This window comes from Canis lupus, chromosome 1 (genome assembly GCF_011100685.1).
Source record: "Canis lupus familiaris isolate Mischka breed German Shepherd chromosome 1, alternate assembly UU_Cfam_GSD_1.0, whole genome shotgun sequence".
NCBI classification, from domain to species: Eukaryota; Metazoa; Chordata; class Mammalia; order Carnivora; family Canidae; genus Canis; species Canis lupus.
This window is the reverse complement of record NC_049222.1, coordinates 24,039,590-24,064,843: the sequence shown is the minus strand read 5'-3', so window position 1 is coordinate 24,064,843 and position 25,254 is coordinate 24,039,590. Positions and strand designations below refer to the sequence as shown.

General features: G+C 44.9%; 2 protein-coding genes across 13 annotated transcripts in view; both read left to right on the top strand.

Moving 5' to 3' along the window:
• The window catches only part of ELAC1 (elaC ribonuclease Z 1), a 40,164-nt gene extending 17,843 nt beyond the window's left edge, over positions 1-22,321 (top strand). For 3 of the 8 annotated variants that reach the window (XM_038525986.1, XM_038525985.1, XM_038525987.1), the window contains exons 4-7: positions 5,274-5,411; positions 15,003-15,109; positions 16,042-16,158; positions 22,058-22,321. In XM_038525986.1, coding sequence (XP_038381914.1) covers positions 5,274-5,411; positions 15,003-15,109; positions 16,042-16,158; positions 22,058-22,306 — 611 coding nt within the window. In that variant the 3' untranslated portion in view covers positions 22,307-22,321. Of the gene's footprint in view, positions 1-5,273; positions 5,412-15,002; positions 15,371-16,041; positions 16,159-20,323 lie in introns of those variants that run through there. The other 5 variants (XR_005353475.1, XM_038525991.1, XM_038525989.1 and 2 more) reach the window with 5 other exon arrangements.
• Positions 22,322-23,704: 1,383 nt separating this feature from the next.
• Positions 23,705-25,254, top strand: part of SMAD4 (SMAD family member 4) — a 53,982-nt gene continuing 52,432 nt past the window's right edge. For all 5 annotated transcript variants that reach the window (XR_005353474.1, XM_038525982.1, XM_038525980.1 and 2 more), the window contains exon 1: positions 23,705-23,748. The gene's annotated coding sequence lies outside the window, so the exon portion shown is untranslated. The remainder of the gene's footprint in view (positions 23,749-25,254) is intronic.

Below are 25,254 nucleotides of genomic sequence, written 5' to 3'. Positions count from 1 at the left end.
TTTTATATTCCTGGGGACATGCAAAGACTTCCAAAGATATACAGGCTCGCTTCCATATGAAGTATTTCCTAAAATCATCTTACAAATATTAAAAAGTTAAAAGAATACTACAACTTTTATTTTAGATAAAATTACTAAAAGAACTTCCTAAAAAAACACAATTTGCTTAGACTCACACACACAAAAATAAAAGACTATTCAGATTTTCTGTTTTTTAAAGAAATTTAACTTGTAGTGAAGACACTTCTTACAAAAAAACTCCCTAAACCCCAAAATCTCCAGGCTTAGATGTTAGATGGTTTCACTAGTGAATCATTCTAAACAATTAAAGAAGAAATACACCTTTTTTCCACAAATACTTCCAGAAAATGGAAAAAGAGGGAACACTTCCCAACTCATTTTATGAGGTCAACATAACCTTAATGCCAAAACTTAAGGACATCAAAAGAAAGGAAGATTACAGTCTAATCTCTCGTAAAAACCGTAAAGAAAATAATACGCTAATTGAATCCAGTAATATATAAAAAGAATGAAACATCTTGACAAAGGGAATTTATTCAAAGAATGGAAGATTTACTTAATTTGAAATCAATATTATTCACAATATTAACAAAATAAATGGAGAAAAAGTAGTAAGATGATCTCCATAAATACAAAATTATTTCTGATAAATTTTTTTAAGATTTATTTATTCATTTGATAGAGCATGGGCAGGGTGAGGGGCAGAAGGAGAAGCAGACTCCCTGCTGAACAGGAAGCCCAATGCAAGGCTTGATCATGGGACCCTGGATCATGACCTGAGCTGAAGGCTGATTCTTAACTGAGTGAGCCACCCAGGTGCCCCTCTGATAAATTTTTTAAAAAGACCTATTTATTTAAGAAAGCAATTGAGAGCATGTGAGTGGGGGGAAGGGCAGAAAGGAGAAAGAAAGAATCTCCGACTCCTTGCTGAGTGCAAAGCCCAATGTGGGCTCAATCTCATGACCCGTGAGATCATGAGCTGAGCTGAAACCGAGTCAGATGCTTAACCAACTAAGGCACCCCTCTGATAAAATTTAATACCCCATGATAAGAACACTTAGCATATTAAGAACAGGAAGGAATGCCCTTAATCTGATAAATATCTACAAAATAATTGAGTAATATTACATACATTTAGCAATAAAATATTGAAAGTTCTCCTCCTGGGATGAGAGACAAGGATGTTCATTTAATACCACTTCTATACAACCTGCTTTGAAGGTCTTAGCCAGTGTAACAAGGCAAGAAAAATGAAGGTATAAGGATTAGAAAGGAAGAAATAAAACTGTCATTGTTAGATGGTAAGATTATGTGCACAGGAAAATCCAAAAGAATAAGCAGATAACTTGTTAGGATTATAAGCAAGATGTCTGGATACTCAATCAGTATAGGGAAAACCAATTTTGTTTCTATATTCCACCAGTAAATAGCTTAAAAATTTTTAAATTAAACCATTTACAGGAGCATCAAAACCATCAAAGACCTAGGAATAGATCTAATGAAAGATATGCAAAACTTTATTGAAAACTATAAAACATTATCAAAATATATTAAAGAGGATTCAAATACATAGAACCACATACCATGTTAATAAATTTTGGGTATTCAGTGTTGGAAAGATGTCATTCGTCCCTAAGTTTATTTGTAGTTTCTTAGTCGAGGTGGGAGTTATATGGGTACCTTCACAGTATGAAAATAAACTGTTCTGTTGTGATTTGGGACATTTTTCTATATATACATTATACATCAATGAAAACTTAAGAACATTTTGAATTGTATGTCAATTATATCTTAAAGCTGAAAAAAAAAAGGGAACTTTTATGAAGAAAAAATTCTTGGCAGAATTCTGAAGATTCTTATTTCCTGGCAATTCAGCCAAGCACCAATCTAGGTGTTGCTGTGGATTCTGCAAATATGATTGAAGTCCCAAGCCAGTTTACCTGAAGATACGGAAATTATCTGTGTGGATCTATTCCAATCAGTGGTGCTATTGGAAAGCAGAGAATTTTCCCTGGCGAGCAGCAGAAGGGCAAGTTAGAGAAGTTTGAAGCGTGAGAAGGATTTGAGAGTCCATTGCTGGTTTTGAAAACGGAAAGGGCCACATTCAAGGACCCAAGAGTAGTGCTTGGCCAGTCGCCAGATGGAAAACAGGACTTTGGTCGTACAACTGTAAGGATCTTAATTCTGCCAACAATGTGAGCGAAGCATTTTCTTCCCCAAGAGCCTCCAGATAAGAACTCAGCCCTACTTATACCTTAGTTTTGGACTTGGGAACCCTAAGCAGGAAACTCCGTCAATAGCTTTCTTTACCCTCTCTGCCCACTACAGACGTCTTATCTACAAAATGGTGAGATGATAAATTGGTATTGTTTGGAGTTGCTAATTTTGTGGTATTTTGTTATGCAGCAATAGAAAAAGAATACAATCACTATGTAGTTTTTAAAATGTATTTGTTTCATTGAGGTATAATTCACATGCCACAATTCACTCACTTAAAGTGTGCAATTCAGTAACTTTCAGTATATTCATAGTTCTACAATCGTCACCACATTCAATTTTAGAACATTTTCATTACCTCAGAAAAGAAATTTCTTACTCTTTAGCTCTCATCCCTTAGCTTCCCATCCCCCTAGCCCAAGGCAACCACCAATCTACTTTCTGCCTCTATGGATTTGCCTAATCTAGACATTTCATATAAATAGAAGCATATAATATATGATCTTTTGTGTTTGGTTTCTTTCGCTTAGTATGTTTCAAGGTCCACTGTTATATCTGTGCATTAGAACTTCATTTCTTTTTATGACTGAATAGCAAATATTCAATAGTATGGACATACCATATTTTGTTAGGCTATTTATTCTTCAGTTGATGGATCAAGACTTTTTCTTTTTTCAAATGGTTAAAAAAAATCAAAAACAAAAAACAAAACACATAACATATATTTGCCCTAACAATTTTTAAGTGTACATCTGAGTATTAACTATTACTAATAACATATTATTGTACAGCAGACCTCTAGAACTTTCTCATTTTCCATGACTGAACCTTTATACCTATTAAAAAACAATTCTTCATTGTCCCCCCCCTCCAGCCCCTGGCAACCACCAATCATATAATATAAAATAATAAAAACACATGTATGGTAAATATTAAGTGAGGTTCCAGGACAGTCTATACCTTCCTGTGTGTCTTTCTGGAAGAGCTGTTTAGCATAGTGCCAAGAGAGTGGTCTTTTAAATCCTAGCTGTATTGCTAGTCATACGAAGTCCCTTAAACTCTGATTCATTAGACAAAGCCCCTTAATCTCTGATTCATTGTCCTACTCTGTCCTACTCTGTCCTATTTTATAAATGCTACTCTGTACACTGGGTGATACAATAGTGTCTATCTCAAGGTCACTGGCAGATTTAAATAAGTTGATCATAGTATAACACTTAGAATAGTGCCCAGCACATAGTGAGTCCTCAATAAATGCTAGCAAATAGTATCCTGTCTAAATTATAAAGATTGTAAATGTCTCAGAAGCAGGGGCCCTTGCCTTCCTTACAGCTGACATGTAGAGACTGCTCAAGCTTTTTCTACTTGCTTGGCTCAGCAGTATTTATTAGCAGATGCAGGCTTTGTCTTGCTTGCTGGTTTCTCCATCTGCTCTAAATTTAGGACTAAATAAAGACAGTTGTGGGGGTGGAGGAGGTTTTAGAGATCTCTGGTCCAAATCCATTGGGTTTTTGTTTTGTTCGAAAGCTGTAATCCAGAGAGAATTTAGAAGCATCTGCTGAAGACCATTTTTAGGCATGTTTTGCAGAAATTTGTAGCATCTATTTACATTGTTATGTGCATCCATACTTTGAATTGTCAACCATTTGCATATAGTAATATCCTAATTGGTGTTCCAAATTTGATGCTACTCTATATATGGTAATTCCTAACTCATTATAACATATGGATATTAAATAAACTGATTTATGAGAAGGAATTCACTTTTTCAATCTTGGTAATTAGAATAGTCACAGTCTTACAATCCCAGATTTGAATAAAGATGTCTTAAGAATAAGGCATCATAATTACACTTTACATTTGTATAGTGCATAGTAATACCTTATATTTGTATACCTTGTTTAATGCTTAGGAGTGCTCAGTGAAGTAGGCAGGTAGGAGAGTATGATGAATTCCATTTTACAGATGAAGAAATTAGAATTAAGAGATATCGACTGACTTGCCTAATTTTCTAAATCATAATAAATGGCAGAGCCAAGACTGTGCTTAGGTTTTATAACTGCTAACCTGTGCCCTTTCCATTCTGCTGGCAGAGGAAAAAGTTAGGAATTCCTACTTTCTTCCACCACGTTTTACAGCCTGACTCTTCTAAGGACCAGCAGTGGTCAGTATGTAAACCCCAGGCCTCCTTTGGTGAATCCCATTTTATAAATGCTACAGCCTCATCCCTCTGGCAATGAGGATTTATGCCAGCCAAATGTTGCAGATAACAGTGTTTAACTGCATTGCTAGAACTGAGAAACTTTGGAATTGAAAGATCAAAAACAATCATTGATTAAATAATTTGAATAATGAGAGAGAGTCTTCTAGTCAATACTCAACCTTTTTGCTCCTCACTTCAGGCGAAAGATGCCTGTAAAACCACATGTAATGTGGCTGCAGAAGGTATTTTGTAGGTACTTTGAATAAAAGCGATCACAGGAGTTTTGCAGTTTGTTTCCCTGGAAGAAAGCCACCCTCCCAGAGTTTCTTGTCATTGAATAGGTGAGAGACAGCAGGATTAGAAGTAGAAAGAGAAGTAGCCTGAACATCTAGTTGATGGGGACTGCCTCTCTGTGGGTGAGACAAAGTATTTATGGTGTAAAGGAATTCTCTTGAATGGCAGAGACAGAATGACTAAATCTCTATGCAATTAGCATATAAATTCTGACCTGACAAGTATAAACTGGCCTAGACAAGTATGAAGCTTTTGATGTTGGGCATAGAAACTGGTGAAGAGAAAGCCAGTGTAAAGGATCCATTTCACATAACACACCAGGATTATAGGAGTCTTTGTATTTCAGAGGACTAAAACCAAATTAAATGAGCTTAAACAATAACAGAATTTATTGATTTCTTATAAGTCAAAAGAACAAGGATGGTACCAGCATCAGATGCAACTGGATCCGGAGCTCAGAGGATATCAGAGTTTTCCTCCTCTTTCCTTCTAACTTTGAACTCCATTTCCCTCTTTATTATCCTCTTTGCTTATACAGATGGACTTCTCTACGCAGCCAGAGAAGATGGTTGCCAGCAGGGCAGACTGATGCTCCGTCCTAGCATAGCAATCCCAGCACAAAGGGCGAGCATGGCTTCCACGTATAAATTCCCAGAGAAGGATTGTGATGGCCAAGGTAAGCCATGTGTCTGCCTGCAGAGCAGGCTAAGGCTCAAGGGCAACCTAGTGCCAGAACGGGTCCGTTCTTCCTTATATCTCCACACCCAAATCAACACAGACGGAGTCTATTACCAGAAAATTGATGCTGAGGAATTTGGCTGGGCTATCACAGTCTGCTAAGCTGTGGTTCCCAGATTTACCTGAGGATAAAAATCGCCACAAGTACGCCAAGTGTGTTAGTTTCCTATTACCACTGTAACAAATTGCCAACATCTTAGTGGCTTAAAACAACACGAAGGTACTGGCCCACGGTTCTGGAGGCCAGAAGTCCAAAATCAGTTTCAGAGGACTAATGTCAAGGGGTTGATAGGACTGTTTTCTTCTGGAGGCTCTGAAGGAAGAATCCGTTTGTCTTTTTCAGCTTCTAGTGGCTTCCCCGGGGGTGTTCCTTGGGTTGTGGCCTCTTCCTCCCTCCTCACACTGCAACATTCCAATCTCTCTTTCCATCGTGACATCATTTTCTACTCTGACTTTTCCTGTGTCCCTTTGATGAGGACCATTGTGATTACCTCAAGGCCCACCAGGATAATCAAAGATTATCTCCTCACCTCAAGATCCTTAACTTAATCACGTCCACAAAGTCCCTCTTGCCATATGATGGCATATGACGGTTCCTGGGATTAGGATACAGACATAGTTGGGCCATTATTCATGCTACTATGCTACTATACCATGTAATTATTATTAGGTAAATTTGAGAAACACCACGAAGAATAGCTAGTCAATATTAGAACTGCAATGTAAATATTCGAAACCACAAATATACAGACGGAATTAATTATTTAACATAAAGATGCCCCAACTGGGTGGCCCAAACACCACATTTTTCCACGTATCAAAAACTCATGCCTTTTTTATTTTTCTGTAGTAGACCATTGAATGAATTTACCACAATCTGTTTGTATATTCACCCATGGATGGACATTTGGCTCATTTCCTTTTCTGTTTATTTTAAATAAAGCTACTATGAACATTTGTGCACAGTCTTTGTGAAGACATATGTTTCCATGTGAGGGTGGGAGTAATATCGACAAGTGGAATTGCTGGGTTATATGATGAATGTATATGTCACTTTTTAAGACACTGCCCAACTGTTTCCCAAAGTGACTGTACCATTTTACTCTCCTACTAGTATCCCAGGAGCTTCACAAACTTGTCAGCACTTGATACGGCAAATCTGTTTAACTTTAGCTGTCCTAGTGGCTACAAGAAGGTATCTCATTGTGGTGGTATTGGTTTTTCTTAAGTAAGCTTTACACCCAATGTGGGGCCTGAACCCATGACCCTAAGATGGCGAGTTGCAAGCTCCAGGGACTGAGCCCGCCAGGCACCCCTTGTTGTGGTTTTAACCTGCATCTCACTGATGTCTCTTACTAGTGAGCCTCTTTTACTGTGCTTTTGGCCATTTGTATATCTTATTGTGGCATTTTTGGGTTTTTTTGCCTTTTTTTAATTTGTACTCTTTCTCCCCATTACCCTTTCCCATTTTTTTTTTTTTCCTGAGATCCTGTTAGTGCAAATGCCCTTGAGGCAGCAGTGGTAGCTACAGAGAGGGCTGTTTCTGCTAAGTGAGGCCTTGGGAGGAAGGGATTTAGGGTAGATGAGGTTGGGAGGTGGCGACAGATGGGGTTCAGAGTGTGGAACCATGTGGGACTCTGGATCAGGAAAGTCAAGACTAGAGCTGGGGTAGTTTGGGTAGAGATGAAAGCCTTCTCCGTCACCTTCAGGCTTCCTTCCTCCTGGGTGTCTGTTGAGGTTTTGCTGCTTGCAACCCCAAGAGAACCACCATAGCCTACTAGGTCGTTGTGCTCGCAGTCATCCGATCCAGTATAAGCTCTGACAATCCTTGCAGGGAGCAGCTGTGAGACGTTGTTGGATTTTCATCTTTCTGACAAAAATTTATTATTTTCTTATCTGTTGAAAATGAGTTCATGGCACCCTCCTCCGAATAATTAAATAACTGAAGTGTAGTCATTCATGCACAAATTCTTAGCAAATTGTGAGGTGCCCGAAGGGTATATGGTATTGCTGCTGCTAGAAGTTTTAACCTGGAAGGGATTGACAATGGGGTTCCCTTGGGCCATCGGCTTGTGAAATGGCATTTCCAGATCCCTTGTGCCAGCCCCACTACTGCCAGGTGAAAATGTCTGAGAGCCACTTGGAAATAAGAGTTGGCCAAAAAGGATGCAACCAAAGAGTAAATATTTGACTGATTCCTGAATGGAACTCACTTGATTGTCACAACAGCCTTAAGCTTCTTTTGAGGATAAAAGCTCAGGAGCGGAACCTCCGGGTTTCAGGGGTACCTTGTCCTATTTCTACACGGTGATGCCAACTGCCCTCCAGAACGACTGCCCAGTTCATGCTCCTACCAAGAACACTTTAGAGGTCCAGTGCCCCACTCACTGCCCGCAGGGAATATCCGACTTCCTTTTTTCTTACTTCAGGTCTGAGACATGTAAAATGGTATTTAGCTTTGATTTACATTTCGCTGATTACTAATGAGTTTAACATCTCTTGGTAGACTTATTTTAGTCATTCGGATTTCTCCTGTGAATTTTCTCATCATAGCCTATGCTCATTTTGTTTTCTGTTGGATTTCCTGTCTTTTCCTTAAAACTATCTTGGAATCTTTTTTGATATAATAAATCTTTATTTTGTGTTGATTTTGAATATTACAAATAACTTTTCCCATTTGATCACCTATTAGTTGTGTTTATGATGGCCTCCATAAGATAGAAATAATTTAAATGAATCAAATCTACAGATTTTTTTTTGTCCCCTTAAAATGTGCACATTTGGCATCTTTTTTAAAGAAAAATTTCTCAGCCCTAAAGTCCAAACAATATTCTTTTACATTTCCTTCTGTTGGCTTTATAATTTTGTTTTTCAAATTTAGGACTTTAATCTGCTTAGAGGATTTTTTTTTTTTTGCATATGTTGTAAGATTCAACTGAATCTTTCTCCTTAGAGTGAGACAATTTTCGTATCTACTAAATAATTCATCTAGTTCCCACTGATTAATGGTGTCTTTCTATGCCGAGTTCCCCATATTAATAACTGCTCTATTTGCCCTTCCTGTGCCCATACTATACTGCTCTGATTATTCTAGATTTGCAGCATGTCTCATTATTTGGTAGGGTACATCCCAGGCCCCTCTTTTTCCTCTTCTTTTGAGATGTATCTTAACTATTTGTAGATATGTGTTTTTCCATATATATTTTAGAATCAAATATTCTAAAATATAGAGAATTCTAAAATAAAGAGAATCAAATTCTCTTCACTTAGGATTATGATGCAATTACATTTAATTTATAGGTTAATATTGGGAGAATTGCTATTTTTATAATGTTAAACTCCTTCTAGCAATGAATATAACAATATGTTCTCATTTATTCAGGTTTTATTTTATGCCTTTTAATTGAGTTTTACATTTTTATACAGATAATTTATGTGCATTATCTGCTAGTTTAATTTCTATATATTTTATAGTTTTATAACTACTGTAAATGGTATCTTATACTGGGTTTTGTAGGTGTAGAGAAATGCTATGATTTCTGTATGTTGCCCTGCAATGTGGCAACCTTCCTGAGCTTGTGTGAGATTTATTAATTTGTTAATTCTCCTGGGCTTTCCATATGAGCGACAATAACATGTTTCTCTCTTTCCAATCCTTGAACTGTCTTTCTCAGGGCATTACATTGGTTAGTCCTCTATCTTCGTGTCAAATGGCAGTAGTCTGTTTTGTTTTGTTTTTTTAAGATTTTATTTATTCATTCATGAGATACACAGAGAGAGGGAGAGAGAGGCAGAGACACGGGCAGAGGGAGAAGCAGGCTCCATGCAGGGAGCCCGACGTGGGACTTGATCCCGGGTCTCCAGGATCACACCCTGGGCCAAAGGCGGTGCTAAACCGCTGGGCCACCCAGGGATCCCCAGTCTGTTTTGTTTCTGAATTAAAAGTGGTCACATCTAAGGGTTCACCATCTAGAGTCTTTTGACTTCTATTTTCTTTTTAAGATTTTATTTATTTATTTGACAGAGGGGGGAGTTGCAGATAGAGGGAGAGGGAGAAGCAGGCTTCCTGTTGAGCAGGGAATATGATGCGGGACTTGACCCCAGACCCCGAGGATCACAACCTGAGCCGAAGGCAGATGTTTAACTGACTGAGCCATCCAGGCACCCTTTGATTTATTTAAAGTTGACTAATTTCAGAACTTTAATTGTATCTGTAAGATTCCTTTGTTTCCTTTCTTGTATCCTTTTGCCATATAATGTGACCTAATCACATTCTAATAGTTAAAACTTATAGAACACTGACTGCAGGCTAGACCTTCTCCCCACCAACTCAGGTCTCTGGTCTTACCTCCTCCCTAGCCCCTCTCTTACCCTGCCCTAGCTCACTGGCGGTACTGCTGTACACATCGACTGCCTTGCTACTTCAGGGTCTTTACACCTGCTTTTCTCCCCAGATTTTTGCACAGCTCACTCCTTTATGTCATTCAGATCCCTACAAGAGGTGTCCTCTTCAGACACCTTTCCTGAGTCACCCCATTTAAAGTACTACTCCATGCGTCTCCTAATCATTCTCTATGGGTTTTTTTCTTTAAATAGAAATTATCACTAGTATTAGTTGTTTGGCTACATGTTTGTTGTCTGTTGCCCACCAGAATATAAGTTCTTTGAGGACAAGGAGTCTATCTCGCACATTCCTGTGCCCTTATCTACAATAGTGCCTGGCAAACAGTAGACACTCAGTAAATTTTTGTTGGATGAGAGAATCTCCCTTTAATCCTCAGGGAAATAAAGTTTTCAACAAGTGTGACAGTACCTACTTTTATAGAGGAAGTCATTAAAGCTGAGAAAGTTTCAGTAACCTGCCCAGGAACACACAGCAATGGAGCCAGGATTGAACAGGTGCTCATTTGACTCCAAAGCCCGTCCATAACCTCCACCTTTCTCCTCCACGCTAAGAAGTAGAATGTGAACACACAGGACCATAAGGAATCAAGGGCCTGCTGCGTGGCTTGTGGTTTTTTAGATGAGATCAGCTGGGCCGGAGCCGTTGGTAGGGGAGAGTTGGGCCTCTGGATGGGATGTGGGATGATGGAGGGAGGGAAGAAAGCAGAGCAGGCAACTGTGGCCTTTTCCTTGGCTGAAGAATGGGTTGGGACTTGCTCCTGGGGGAGCAGGGAGGGAGGAGGGCGGCTGTAAGCCTGCATTCCTGGGCCTTTGGGTCGAATGCTCCACAAAGAACTTCTGCCAAGGAGCCTTTGTGGCCTGTGGCTAAGGGAGTCGGGCCTGGCATTCTAACTAAGGCCTGTGGCCTCAGGCAAGTTCAGAGCCACCGACAGCTCCCCTGCCGCCCGTGACTGCGTGCGGCTACAGGGCACCTCAGAGCCAGGGCACCTTTCTCAGAGCATGGGTGTTACTGTGGAAGCAGGTGGGCGCCGACCTGGGAACCAGCGGGCAGGAGGGCACCCTCCACCACCGCACTGGCCCTCACTGCCTGCGGCCGGCGGGGTGACCTCCCTTCCTTGCTGGTGGAGGGGGTGCAGGTAGCCAGGCCTGGCAGGAGGCTCGGCGGGCAGCAGGCCGCCCCCACCCCAAGCGTGGGGACAGTTCAAAGGTGGCAGCTGGGTGCAGCTTGTCCGAAGGGCCCGGGAACCGAGAGTCCACTGGGCAAAGGAGAGGGGAAGAGAAAAACAGTGGAGAGGCTGGCGGCGGCAGCCAGCGGGAGGCAAGGACAAATCCCTGGGTGGCAGGTGTTGTGGGAGCTTCGCACCTATACTTGGAGGAGGCCTCAGGGCTGAGCCTCGGAACCAGCCTGGAGCATCCAGCCTGGAGCATCCGTCACACAGCCTGTTCCCAAGGAGCAGAGGCGAGTTAAGTGCTTTTCAGATGCGCACAGCATCCCTCTTCTCCTTCAAATACCTCATTTCCACCTCTGAAAAGGTGGCACTTGATTATCCTTGAACCCTTGAAAAGAAAATAGTAACTGCAATTTTCGTCCAAGGTAAAGTTAATTACTTTCCTCACGGCTGTCTCCCAAGAAAAATGCTTTAAAAAAAAAAAAAGAAAGATTTTGGTGATGTTAAGATAAGATGTTTTTCCCCTCAGAGTTGAAAGCTCAACCCCTTTGCACAAATACTCATTATAAGATTTTTTTCAGCACAAAAAGTGATGCCAACTCCACCTTTTAAAAACATGTTTTGTTGGGGCGCCTGGGGGGTCTCAGCGGTTGAGCATCTGCCTTCAGCCCAGGGCGTGACCCTGGGGTCCTAGGATCGAGTCCCACGTTGGGCCCATGGAGCCTGTTTCTCCCTCTGCCTGTGTCTCTGCCTCTCTCTCTCTGTGTCTCTCGTGAATAAATAAATGTAAAAATCTTGAAAAAGTTTTTTTAAAAAACATGTTTTGTTTTTGCCTTTGATGAAAGTGTTATTTCCAACACCGCCATCACCACCACCACCACCACCACCAACCCCCTGTGCAAAGTTCTCTCTTGTTCCCGTGACATTGAGTGAGACAGATGCCACATTCACTTGTTTGAACCAAAAATTGTCTACTTTTAAGGCTGATTTGGAGTCTCCTAGGGAAACAGAAAGGCTGGATAAATTTTACATGGTTCAATTAATATTCATCACCATCCAATTCCTCAACCAAGATAAAAGCATGGCACCCGGTAGGCTCGCGCTCCATGTTCCTGAAGGAAGGGATGTTTGAAAAAAGAAAGCTGAGCTTATCATTGGAAAGCATTTGAAGCAGGTGCATCACAACAGTGGAGATCATTCCTCTTCTCTGGAAATTTTGCATTTTAGGCCCTAGAGGTCTGAGCTCTAGAGTCTAGGGTCTTTCTTGCCTCTGGAACTCTAGTCCAGGGACCAGCTGGAGTGCCTCATCTAGGAGCCTGTTAGAAATGCGGACTCAAAAAAAAAAAAAAAAAAAGAAATGCGGACTCTCTGGTTCTACCTTGGACTCATTGAATCACAATCTGCATGATCATGTTAAAGCTCATATTAAAGTGGAAGGAAGACTGTTGGAAGGTACCTGGGCCACTGTCTTCCTGAGGCTCCTGGTCAGGAGGCCCTTCCGGTCCTGGCTTCAGATCTGGGTTGCAGGACAGCTCCACACTGCACTGTGTGTGGAGGGCTGGAGGCTGCAGAGGGTTCAGATTCTGGCTCTGCTATTAAAGCAACTTCATCACACGGGCAAGGGACCTAAAAATTAAATCAGTCTTCTAGAAGACTTACAAGAATAGTACCAAAAGCTTCTGCATATCCCTTACCCAGATTCACCAATGATTAACATTTTGCCACATACACTTGAACATTTTCTCTCTCTACTGATATATTATTTTGCAACTAATGGAAGGCTAGGTATATACATAGGTATGCCTTTCCCCTTAATACTTCAGTGTGAACTTACTAAGAATAAGGACATTCTCTTATGTCACCGTAACCCCAGGGCCAGATTCAGAGGGAGGCAAGCAATGTCTGAGTCAGTGGCCCCGAGAGGGCTTCCTAGGAGGCCTTGCTTGCCACACCCTAGTCCTGGCCCTGCACACTGTAGTTGCCCAAATCAGGAACCCTAATGTGGATTCAATACTTTTTATCTAATCTACTGTCCATATTCCAATTTTGTGAGTTGTCCCAATAATGTCACAGTTTTTCCATGCCCAACTCATGACCATGCACAGCATTTCATTGTCATGGCTATTGGGTCTCCTTCGGTCTGGAACAGTCCTTCAGTCTGTTTTCCATGACATTGACATTTTTGAAAACTGCAGACCAATTCCTCAATATGGGGACAAGTTATTTTTAATCTCTTAATGGTTCAGTTCCACCACCTATAGATTGAGAATAGTTCCTGCTTCATGTTGAATTGAATAAATTCAGACATCTTATAGATTTGACATAGGGCAAGTGTAGGTGGATTTAAAAAGTTAGCTAATACTGATAATCACCTAATCAGTATTAGCTAACATAGTATTGCTTGTCAATAACATGTTAAGTGCTTTACAGGCATGATCTCACTGAGTCCTCCCTACGGCTCAGTGACACAGGCTCCGTTTTTATCCGTTTCACAGATGAAGAAACTGAGACTTATTTGTCTGCTGTCTTATAGCTTAGTAAGGAGTGAAATGGGGACCTGAACCAAGTCAGCCTGCCTCCAAGGGCTGTTTGTTTAGTAACCTTGCTAGTGATGTTTACCTAAAGTGTAAGGGTTTGTTTTTTAAAGATTGATTTATTGATTTGAGAGAGAGAGAGAGCACATAGGGGCAAAGGGAGAGAGGAGAATCTCAAGCAGACTTCCTGCCCAATGTGGAGGCTGACTTAAGGGTTGATCTCATGACCCTAATATCACGACCTGAGCTGAAATCAAGAGTTGGATGCTTAGCCTACTGAGCCACCTGGTTCCCCTAAAATGTAACTTTTTAAGATAAAATTTACATAACATTAAATTTACCATTTTAATTACTTTATTTTCTCCCAATTGTATTGAGATATAATCGACATACAACATTTTGTAAATTTAAGGTGTATACAACTTGATGATTTGGTGCAGGTATATATGGGAAATGATTACCATTGTAAGGTTAGTTAATACATCACTCAACTCCCCTAATCATAATTTTTTTTTTTAGGTGGTGGGAACATTTAAGATCTCTCTTAGCAACTTTCAAGTATATAATACAGTATTGTAATTAAAGTCACCATGTTCTATGTTAAGTCCCTAGAATTTAGCTCATCTTATAACTGGAAATTGTTACCCTTGGACCAACATTTCCTCATGTCTCTCCAGCTACTGATAACCACCATTTTTGTGTCTATGAATTTTAACAATTTTGTTTATTTTTATTGAAGTATAGTTGATACACAATGTTGCATTAGTTTCAGGTGCATGTGTTTTAACCATTTTAAAGTGTGTAATTCCGTGTCTTTTAGTATAGTCACAGTGCTATATAACTAATTCCAGAACATTTCCATTACCTCAAAAAGAAACCAGTATCTTTCAATTCCCCTCCTCTCCTATCCACCCCACTAATCTGTGAATCTTCTTTCTGTTTCTGTTTCCATGGCTTTGAATATACACACAACAAAACACTCCTGCACAAGAAAAAGCTGTTAACTACTGATATACCCGGTAACATTTTGGATCTCAAAAACATCATGCTGAGTGAAAAAAATCCAGATGCAAAAAATTATGTGCTGTAAGATTCCATTTATATGGAGTCTTGGAAAAACCCAAACCCCAAAAACAGGAAGCATGGCAGTGGTTGCCTGGGGCCAGGGGTATGGGGGTGGGGACTGACTGCAAAGGGGCAGAAGGGAGCTCTCTGGAGTGAAGGCAGTGTTCTAAATGGGGTTGTGGTAGTGGCTGCACAATGCGTACCTTTGCCCCGATTCATCCAACTCTATTTTAAAAAGCTTGTAAATGTAAATTGTACCCCAGTAAAACTGTAAAAACTCAAACATAGCTGTCTTCCAATGGAGTTCAACTCATTAGGGTATCTTCCTTCATAGTTTGGCTCCAAATCTCTTTCCAGCCTCGCCCATCTCCTCAGTGCATTCACTCAACAAACGCTTGCTGTGTGGAAGGCCCTCAAGAGAACCTCTGTCTTCAGGGAACTCACAGCCCAGTTGGTGCAGAAAGGTAGGGCACCCAATCCTGATAAATATCAGGGATCCTAGAGGATCACTGAGTCTTAATTTTTTTCCACTTTATTTATTTTTTTTAAATGATCTCTATTGTAAAGCCCGTCATGGGGCACAAACGCAGGACCCTGAGATCAAGAGTCCTATGCTCTTTCGACTGAGCCAGCCAGGCACCCTGATTATCGATGGAACCTTAATGGAGAAGAATGAGCATATATGTTCCAGTCACTTTGGATTTCAAGTTTGAATCAAGTTTCAGGTAAATTTTTTGAACAGGTATTCTCGAATATGTTCGAGAATAAAAGAAATTAAACAATGAAAAATTTCCTCCCATCTAGTTTCTACCCTACCCCATATACCCACAGTTATTAGAAACACATATTATTTTTCCTCCTTTTAAACAAAAAAGGTAGCATAATATACACATTGTTTTGGACTCTGCATTGTCATTTGGCAGTAAACCTTTGAGATCTTTCCATACAGTGAAAATTACCACTCTACTTAGATGGTATTTCATTGTATGGATGTGCCATAACTTATTTATCCAGTCTCCTTTTGGTAAACATTTGAGTTTTTCCAACAGCCTGTTACAGCAAACAATGTTGGCATGCATATCCTCTTCTAAGTGGTGTATTGTGTTTTGTTTTATTTGTATGTGGCAAGTATACCTTTGGGCATATACTGAATTCTTTTTTCAACCATTCCACAAACACACCAACCATTTCCTATCTGTAGGCTGTTTTCTCTGCCTTGAAAGTCTTCACTTGGGTCATTTTTCTTTTTTTTTTTTTTTTTTTTGCGGGGTCATTTTTCTAACCAGCAAACTCCTACTTTACCTCAAAGCCCCGTTCAAATGTCACTTTCTTGTGATGGCTTCGGAACTTCTGCAGGCAAGATTATGAGGTTGCTCCTTCTCTTTTTTTCTCACAGTATTCCATGTCCACATCATCAGAATTACCTATGAACACTTGCCCCACTAGACTGGGAGCTACGGAGGGCATGGGCTGCAGTAAATTTATCTCTGAATCCCTTGATAATTGGTACTTGGTAAGTATTGGATAAAATGTGTATTGGATGAATGATCAGGGCTGACAGAGGTGTTTGTACTGCTCCGGCGCTTTCCTTTTAGCTGCCTCTTGGTCTCTGTTAATACTTAGAGGACGGTGGCCAAAGGTGGGCTGTGATTTCCCTTCCCCTCCCACCTAATTCCTTCCTTCCTGCCTCCACCCCTTTCCTACCCTTGGGATTCTGTCCACAGCTGCCTTTGTGGCCCTTGCTGGACCTGGCATGGATAACGGTTACTACAGCTTTTTAGTATAAATAAATAAATAAATAAATTAAATAAATAAATAAATAAATAAATAAATAAATAAATAAATAGTGGAGCATTGACTCTACCCATCTTCTCTTGTCCTCATCAGGTCTTTGGCCTCCTATAAAGCTGAAAGCACAAATCACTTGAGAGTCAAATGCGTCTCAGTCACCCTCAAACATAATTTCCTACACTTTAAGCCAACGGAGATGATAGAGGTTACTATAGTGCTTTAGGAATGTGGGAAATGCCTACGGTGTTTAGGTTAATCAACGTTAAATGATTTTCAAGGGCAATTTAGATTATTATTATTATTTTTTTTAATTTAGATTATTTTTTAAAACGCTGGGTTAACTCTGAAATGTCATGATGCTAACTCATGCCGAGCTGTCAATTGCTAGGTCACTTCCACATTAAAAATTATTCTAATATTTCTTCCTTGCTGGGTAGTGCTGGAGGTGGGAGCTCTCTGTCTCCACCTCTGAGATGGAAAGGTGAAAGCTCTACCTTGTCCTTACCCTGGGGAAGTTCCAAGTCGGGGAAGTGAGCCTTCAAAGAAAACAAAAGGGGAAGAAAGCTTTTAAGCCTTTGCCTGCCCAGGTCAGAGATGTATATAGGATTGAGATGTTTCACCTGAAGATGTCTCAGGAAAGATGGTAGCTTAGGTCCCTTGGAGTGCTTTGGGACTGTGGTCTTCAAAATTTCTTGCTTGCATGTCTTCTAAAGGAAATTTGAGAAACTGTGTTTCTTCTTGTACTTTTGAAGGTCGTATCTAAAATGTTTCATCTTAAGTTTAAATAATGGCAAAGTTTGTTATTTCTGGCATAATAAGTATTGGCATTTTAAAATAAGATCGCTACATCATTCTGGAAGGGTATCCAAGGGAATCTAAATATCATAATGTATCTATCATCCACTTAAAAATACATGAACAAGCTTTTCTTTATAAAGAAATTATACATCACTCTTTTTCTCTTATATTTCTCTTATCTTACATTTCTATTCCACTTGCACCTCAACATTATAATATCAGATTTTAGGCTGGAAAGTCTTCTATTGATCAGCCTATCATATTTCCCTAAAATTTTTTTTAAAGATTGTATTTATTTATTTGAAAGAGAGAGAGAGACAAGTAGGTGGAGTGGCTGGCAGAGGAGAGGGAGAAGCAGGATTCCCGCTGAGCAGGGAGCCCATCCCAGGACCGTGGGATCATGACCTGAGCGGAAGGCAGATGCTTAACCCACTGAGCCACCCAGGCGCCCCTCTCTAATTTTTTAAATTTTAATCTTTGATTGAGTCTCTAAATTTAAAACATTCACCTTGTGTTATTAATACAATTCTGAATACCTAATTGATATAAAAACCATAAAATATTATAAACTTTGATGAACTCTTAGAATTTAGAATATTTTTGCTGGAATAAGATATGGTTCAGATCAACTCTATCCCTAGTTTTCACTGGTTATGGGATAGAAGCATGAAATACCTCATTCATTTATTCAACAAATATTTATCAAGTACCTCCTATTTGTCAATAGCAACTCTAGTCACTTGGAATATATTAGTAAACACTATGGATAAACCCGTACCCTCATGGAACTTATATCCTAGTGGGGGATAATAGACAATAAGCAATAAGCAGAAACATAAACATGAGTAAATAATATAGCATAGTAGAAGTGCTATGAGGAAAAATAGAGCAGGTAAGAGGGATCTGGGGTGTAGGGTAGGGACCAAAATGAATTGCAATTTTATTTTATTTTAATTTTTTAAAGATTTTATTTATTTATTCATGAGAGACACAGAGAGGCAGAGACACTGGCAGAGGGAGAAGCAGGCTCCATGCAGGGAGTCTGATATGGGACTCGATCCCAGGACCCTGGGATCACAACCTACCTAAGCCAAAGGCAGATGCTCAACCACTGAGCCACCCAGGTGCCCAATGAGTAGTAATTTTAAAAACGTTAAGGTGAGCCTCATTGAGAAGATGACATTTGACCAAAAATGGGTATCGAGCTAGCACTGCAGATGGGGTGAAGAGGGGGCAGGAATGTGTGCCAGGCAGAGAGAAGAGCCAATGCAAAGGCCCAAGTTGGGAATATGGGTGGTATCTTCTGGGATCAATACAGGAGGTTAGTAGGGCTGCAGTGGACTCACCCGGGAGAATACAGGAAGAGATTACAAAGGTAATGATGGGGTGGGGTGGTGGTGCAGATCTTGTAGAACCCTGTAGACTCTTGTACGGACAAAGACTTTTACTCTGAGTGAAATGAGTCATTGCAGGGATTTAAGCAGAGGAGTGATATGATTTGACTTCTGTTTTAGAAGGATCACTCTGGTTATGTTGAGAATAGACTCCAAGGGGCAAGACTGAAAGCAGGGAGAGTTTTTGGAAGACTAATCCAAACATGAGATGATGATGGCTCAGACCAGGGGGTAGGCATGAGGATGGCAAGGGACACTCTGAATCTACACTCGCCCTGAGATGTAAAAGAAAGACGGAAGTCCAGCATGACTCTAGGGTTTTTGATCTGAGCAGTTTGAAGGATGGACTTGTCATCAACAGACAGGAAAATTGGTGGGTTGAACAGGTTTGAGGGAGAATATTTTTCAGTTTGTGGCATAAATTTGAGATGTACAGTAGCCTGCTGAGGTCTGGGTTGAATTTAAATTTGGAAATGTCATCATATATGAGGGATGATATCATATATCTCTGATGGTATTAGATGTTAGGAGATCTAATGAGATCACAAATGAAATGAGTATAGATATAAAAGAGAAGAATCCAAGGAATGAACCCTAGGTTATTGCAAGGTGAAGAGGTCTGGGAAAAGAGAAACAACAAAGAAGAAATAAGACAGGGAAAGAGGGACCAGTGATGAAGGAGAAAACTGAGATGATGTGGTTTAAAAAAAAATTAAAGGGTGAATCAAGTGACTAGCTGTGTTAGCTGTTACAGACAGGTCAATTAAGATGAGAAGTGTGAATAGATCACTGGACTTAGGCATTGCTGACCCTGCCTAGAATAGTTTGGATAGAGAGGTAAGGATGGAAGATGGAAGCATGAATGGAGTCACTTTAAGAGAAGGTGGGAGGGACGCCTGGGGGGCTCAGCGGTTGAGCTTCTGCCTTTGGCTCAGGGCGTGATCCCGGGTCCAGATCGAGTCCCCACATCAGGCTCCCTGCATGGAGCCTGCTTCTCCCTCTGCCTGTGTCTCTGCCTCTCTCTCCCTCTCTCTCATGAATAAATAAGTAAATCTTGGAGGAAAAAAAAAGGGGTGGGCGACCTGCTCAGCTGGATACCTAAAATATGCCACATATGTAACTGTGTGTGCATTGTTACCGTTGTTCCATATGTATGTAGTCACATGTAACATAGGCATAGTAACATAGTTATCATAGGCATTGTATTGGCATGTTTTGGAACTTTATATATATAAATTGTATCATATGACATGTATTCTGCTACAGAGGGAGGAGAACTAGAGACAGAAAGTATAGAAAACTCCTTTAGAAGTTTTGTTGGAATTGAAGCAGAGAAATGGGGCAGTAGCTGACAGTGGAAGTGGGTCAAAGAGATTTTGTATGATTGGAGAAATTACAGGCACTCTTAAGCTGATGGGAATGACCCAGCAGAGAGGGAAACATTGATAATTAGAAGAAGCGGTGGGGGGGGGGGGGGATAATTGCTGGAGTGATGGTGATGATGTTGATTAGGCAAGCCAAGATTGGGATTTGTGCCGTACGGAGGGACTGACTTTAGCTAGGAGCTATGGAAAATTCAACTACATAATGGAGAGTAAAGTGGAGAAGAGATTACAGATGTTGATACGTGGGTACGGGTTGATGAGATTGTGGGATTCCGTGGTGATTTTCATCTTGTTGCTTCAATTTTCTCAGTGAAAAAGGAAGCAAGGTTATTAACTGAGAAATGAAGACAAAAGGGAAGGTGTACGTCGTTAGAGGACCGAGAGTTCTGGAATGCAGAAGGATGGAGGAGGGAAGTGGGATTCTGGAGCACCACTGAGGGCCCAGTGGAGGGTAAAAGTGATGAAATTAAAGTGAAACTCACTAGTGTGATTGTGTTTTTCTCCAGCCACTTTCAGATGCAGGGGTGCTGGGGTGGGGCAGGTGGAGAGCTGGCTGGATCAGGATCGTGGTTTCGGCCAAGCAAGCACAGCCAAGGGGGAAGAAAGTCCCGGGGTTGAGGGTGCATGCAAGGGAGTGATTGCAATGATTGGCTGGGGGCTTCAGCTGGGTAAGGATGGGAGCGACTGGATATGTCCTTTAAACAATCACTACAAGGAGATTTGGAGTATGAGATGGTGTTCAGAGTATAAGGTGTTTGAAACTGTGATTATGATGAAGTTGCAAAGTTTGATAATACAGTATGCCTGTGGGAGTGAGAGGCTGAGTTAGGGAGGGACAGATCCCTGGAGGAGAAGTCAGCCCTGAGAGGTCAGGGTATTGGAAAGATCATCCACATGTGCACTAGAAGCACCTAGGATTGGACAGAAGTGATATTGGAGTGGCTGACAGGAGCAAATGGTGAAAAACTGAAGGGGGATGAAAGCAGCAATGAGGGATACTGGACAACACGATGGAAAGCTGCAGGTTAGTGGGGGGGGGGGGGCGTGGTCTCTTGAGGAGCCAGGGGGACACCTACCTCTTTCCAGGCACAGCCTGTGAGGCTTATGGGTGAAAACACAGCGGCCACTACTTGGGAGGAGGCCTGGAATGCACTGTCCCAGGGGAAAGTCGAGTTTCCCTCAAGCGAGAAAGTGAAGAGAACCTGAAGAGAAACTCCGAGGAGGCTGGGACTGCAGGGATCATTGTCGGCTTAAGTAGACATGGTGTACTGGGCTCTGATGTGGCCCTGCATGGCCCCTGCTTCCTGGCATCCGAGCCCTTATCTGGGCTCCTTCCCTTGAGTGAGGTGGGACCTGTGAGGTGCCTCTGGCCAACAGAGCACGGCAGAGGTGACTAGGTGTGTGGGGTCATGCACACATGGTTATGTCACATATGGTCGTTACCAGTGTGTTACATGGAGACTCTCCCCTTGTGGCTTTGACGAGGCAACTGCCATCCTGTAAGCCTCCCTGGGGAGGGGGCCACCTGCAGCTGACAGTGAGCAAGGGACTAAGGCCTTGGGTCCTGCAGCCGGCAGTCTGGAGGCGCCTCCTTTCCCTGCCAAGCTCTGGCCTGTGATCCTGCAGAGGACCCAGCTAAGCCGCGCTTGAACTCCCGACCCATACGACCTGTCAACTAATAAATGCGTGTTGTGTTAAGCTGCTAAATGTGTGGTCAAATCGTTACACAGCAAGAAATAGGTAACACGGATGGGAACGAAGAGGCTCAGTTACAAGGGTGTTGCTGTGGCGTAGGTGGGGCTGGAGCTCAGGCCCCGAGATAAAGACCTAAGCTGCGATCAAGAGTCAGACGCTCAGCCAGCTGAGCCACCCAGGTGCCGGAGAGCCATGTTACTTTTAACTCCGTCTGAGGTAGAAGTAGGAACTTAGGAGCCACCTGCTGCTCTGGTACCCGACCACCCAGTTAAACCTTCCTTCAGTTTTGCTGATAGCAAAGAACTGGGAACCACCTGACTCACAAAGAATTTATAACCCGTTCATTCAGGTCACTCGCTCTTTCATCAGACGCCAGTTTTTGAATTGTCCCTCTGAATTGTCCTGGGGGTTTTACATCTGGAGTCGGGGTGCCCGCGCGACTGGATTTCAGCTAAGGTCACCATCTCAGGGTTGTGGGGTCGAGCCCCGCATCGGGTCCCACACTCAACACGTCGTCCGCTTGGGCTTCTCTCTCTCTCTCTCCCTCTGCTTCCCCTCCCATCCCCACATTCCCTCTTACTCTAAAATAAAAAAGTAAATAAATACATCTTGAGTTGATGCACCTGCATGAGAATGTCACTTTATTCCGACAGATGGGAGAATGACAGTTTTGGAAGAGGATGCTCTGTCCTCAGGTGACTTCTCAAGCTGAGCCATTGTGTTAAGTAGTGCACTAGCAACGGGAGCTCTCTAAGTGAATTCCCTTAAAACTAGTCTTGGAAAGTCTTCCTGGACCCAGGAGCAGGGAACACGGGAGACGACGGCGGCGGGACACGCAGGAGTGCGGGTTGCCGTGGTGCGGGGGGGGGGGGCAGCTCGGGAACGGGCGGGATGCCGAGGGGATAGCAGGGGGGGACACCGTGGGGACAGCCAGGCAGGACAGCTTGGGAACGGGCGGGGACAGCGGGGCGAGGACAGCAGGGAGGGGACGGGGACGGGGGCGGGGACGGGGGTGGAGAGCAGGGACGGGGGGGCGGGGCGGGGGCGGGGCGGGGGCGGGGCCGGGACGCCGTGGGGACAGCGGGCGGGGCCGGCGCGGGGACGGGCGTACGGAGGGTCTGAGCGCTTCCTCGCCACTAGCTTGCGTCGGGCTCCCCACCCCCGGCAGGGGAAGTTTTTTCTAGGTGGTAAAAAATAAAACAAAAATTCGAAAGTATGCAACTCGTACGTGTTTTCTGAAACTTTTAAAAATAAAAGAAATGCGCGCATCTTGGAAAAGTTGAGATAAGTAGGTATGCACTGCGAAGCCGAGTTTCGCCCCACAGGTGGCCTCAACAGGTGCGCGGCAGGTCCTTGAGCGCCGCCCCCATCGCAGTGTCCCCCGAGCCCCGTCCACTGGCCTCCGTGACCCGCGGCCACACTCCCGCACGGGCTGCCGGTCCGCGCGCCGCGGAGCCGGGAGGGGGCCCGGCAGGTGTCCGCCCTCGGGGCCGCCCGCCGCCGGGCCGCGCATCGCGCCTGCGCCCCGCGCCTGCGCACAACCCCCCCGCCGGCGCTCCGCGGGGGGCGGGGCCGCGGGAGAGGGAGCTGCGGGGGCACGGGCCGAGGCCTGCAGTTACCCGGATGTGGTCGCCGTGCGCGCATGCTCCGTGGCCTCCCGACAAGTTGGCAGCAACAACACGGCCCTGGTCGTCGTCGCCGCTGCGCTAGCGGAGCGGCTCGGGTGGCGGGGCCCGCGTTGGCGCCCGCGCGCCGTCCTCGGGAGGCCTTGCCCGCCGGTCCTTCAGCGGCGCGGCCGCCCGGCGGCGGGAGCGGCTAGGGGAGCCGGGCGCCCCGCGACCGAGGGCCCCCCCCGCGGGGCGGCCCGGGAGCTCGAGGCGGCCGGCGGGCGGCGGCGGCGGCGGCGGCGAGGAGGGGCGGGGGCGCGGGGGGAGCGGTGGCCCGCGGACGGGCGGCGGCGGCGGCGGCGGCGGCGGCGGCGGCGGCGGCGGCGGCGGCGGCGGCGGCGGCGGCGGCGGCGGCGGCGGCGGCGGAGCCCAGGTAACGGCCCCGTGCCCTCCCCTTCCCCGGCCGGGCCCGCGCCCCCCCACCCCCGGGCTTCCCCGCCCCGGGGCGGGCTCGGGCGGCCGGTGCGTGCGTGTGCGCGTGCGCGTGCGTGTGCGCGGGGGGCGGGGCGGGGGCCGGGGGGCGGGGGGCCTCGCGCCTCGCGTCCCGGGCCCAGCGCCCCCGCGCCTCCGCGCCCCCGCGCCCGCCGCGGCTCCCCTGCCGTCGCCGTCGGTCTTTGTTGCTCCGAGGACTTGCGCCCGCCGCCCCCGCCGAGCGCGCCCGAAGTTTCCCGTCTCGGGGACACGTCGGTGCCGCCTTTGTCCTCCACTTTCCCTTCCTGCCGGGGCCGCTCCGGCGCTCGCCTCGGCCTGCGCTGGGCGCTCTCGCGGCTCGGGAGCGGGCGGGCGGCGGGGGGGAGCCCTCCCGCTGACCTGCGCGCGCCCCTCCCCCGCACCCCTCCATCCCTCCCCCCTCTCCTGATGAGCACCCGGCCGCCCCCCCAGCCTCCATCCCTCCACCTCTCCACCCCGCCCCTCCACTCCACCTCTCACCCCCCCATCCCTCCACCCCCCACCCTTCCACCCCTCCACCCCTCAATCCTTCCCCTAATCAGCTCCCGGCCGCCCCCCACCCCACCCCACCCCACCCCACCCCACCCCACTCCCAATGAAAACCCAAGGACCCAGTTTCTCCCGCTGCTGGGACTGCGAGCGCTGGGCGCGAGGCTCTAGGACGGAGGGCGGTGGCTCCATCACTTGCCCCCAAAACTGAGGTTATCATTTCTCAGGGAAGATTTTTCAAAGAAATGGGCGTGTTGGGTTAACTTGAAAGGTGGCTTTGGGGGCCTGGAGAGGTGTCCGACGGCTCTGCTGGTGGTGATGCGCAGCACCTCCCCCCCCCCCCCCCAAAGCCCTGGTGAAAGATTCTTTTTCACGAACACATTTTATTTCCGATGAATTCACTTTGGACCCAGTTCCTTGGTGCCTTTTGCGCTGTACTCTGAGGTGGGGCTGAGGGCCCTTCGGGGTCGTGGACGCGGCGCAGCGGGCTCCTGGGCATCTCCTGACCGCGAGCCAGGGTGCGGAGGAGCTGGGGTGCAGAGGCTCGGTAGGGGCCCCGACCTGCCGCAGGGAACACCCCTTTGAGTCCCTGCAGGGAGCACCCCCTTGGGTCCCTGCAGGGAGTGTCCTCTTGAGTCTCCACAGGGAGCACCCTAGTCTTCGCAGGGAGCACCCCCTTGAGTCCCCGCGAGGAGCACCTCCTTGAGTGTCCTCTTGAGTCCCCGTGGGGAGCGCCCCCTTGAGTCCCCGCAGGGAGCACCCCCTTGAGTCCCTGCAGGGAGTGTCCTCTTGAGTCTCCGTGGGGAGCACCCCCTTGAGTCCCCGCAAGGAGCACTCTAGTCTTTGCAGGGAGCACCCTAGTCTTCGCAGGGAGCACTCTAGTCTTCTCAGGGAGCGCCCCTTGAGTCTCAGCAGCAGTCTCTGTGGATCTTAAAAAAGT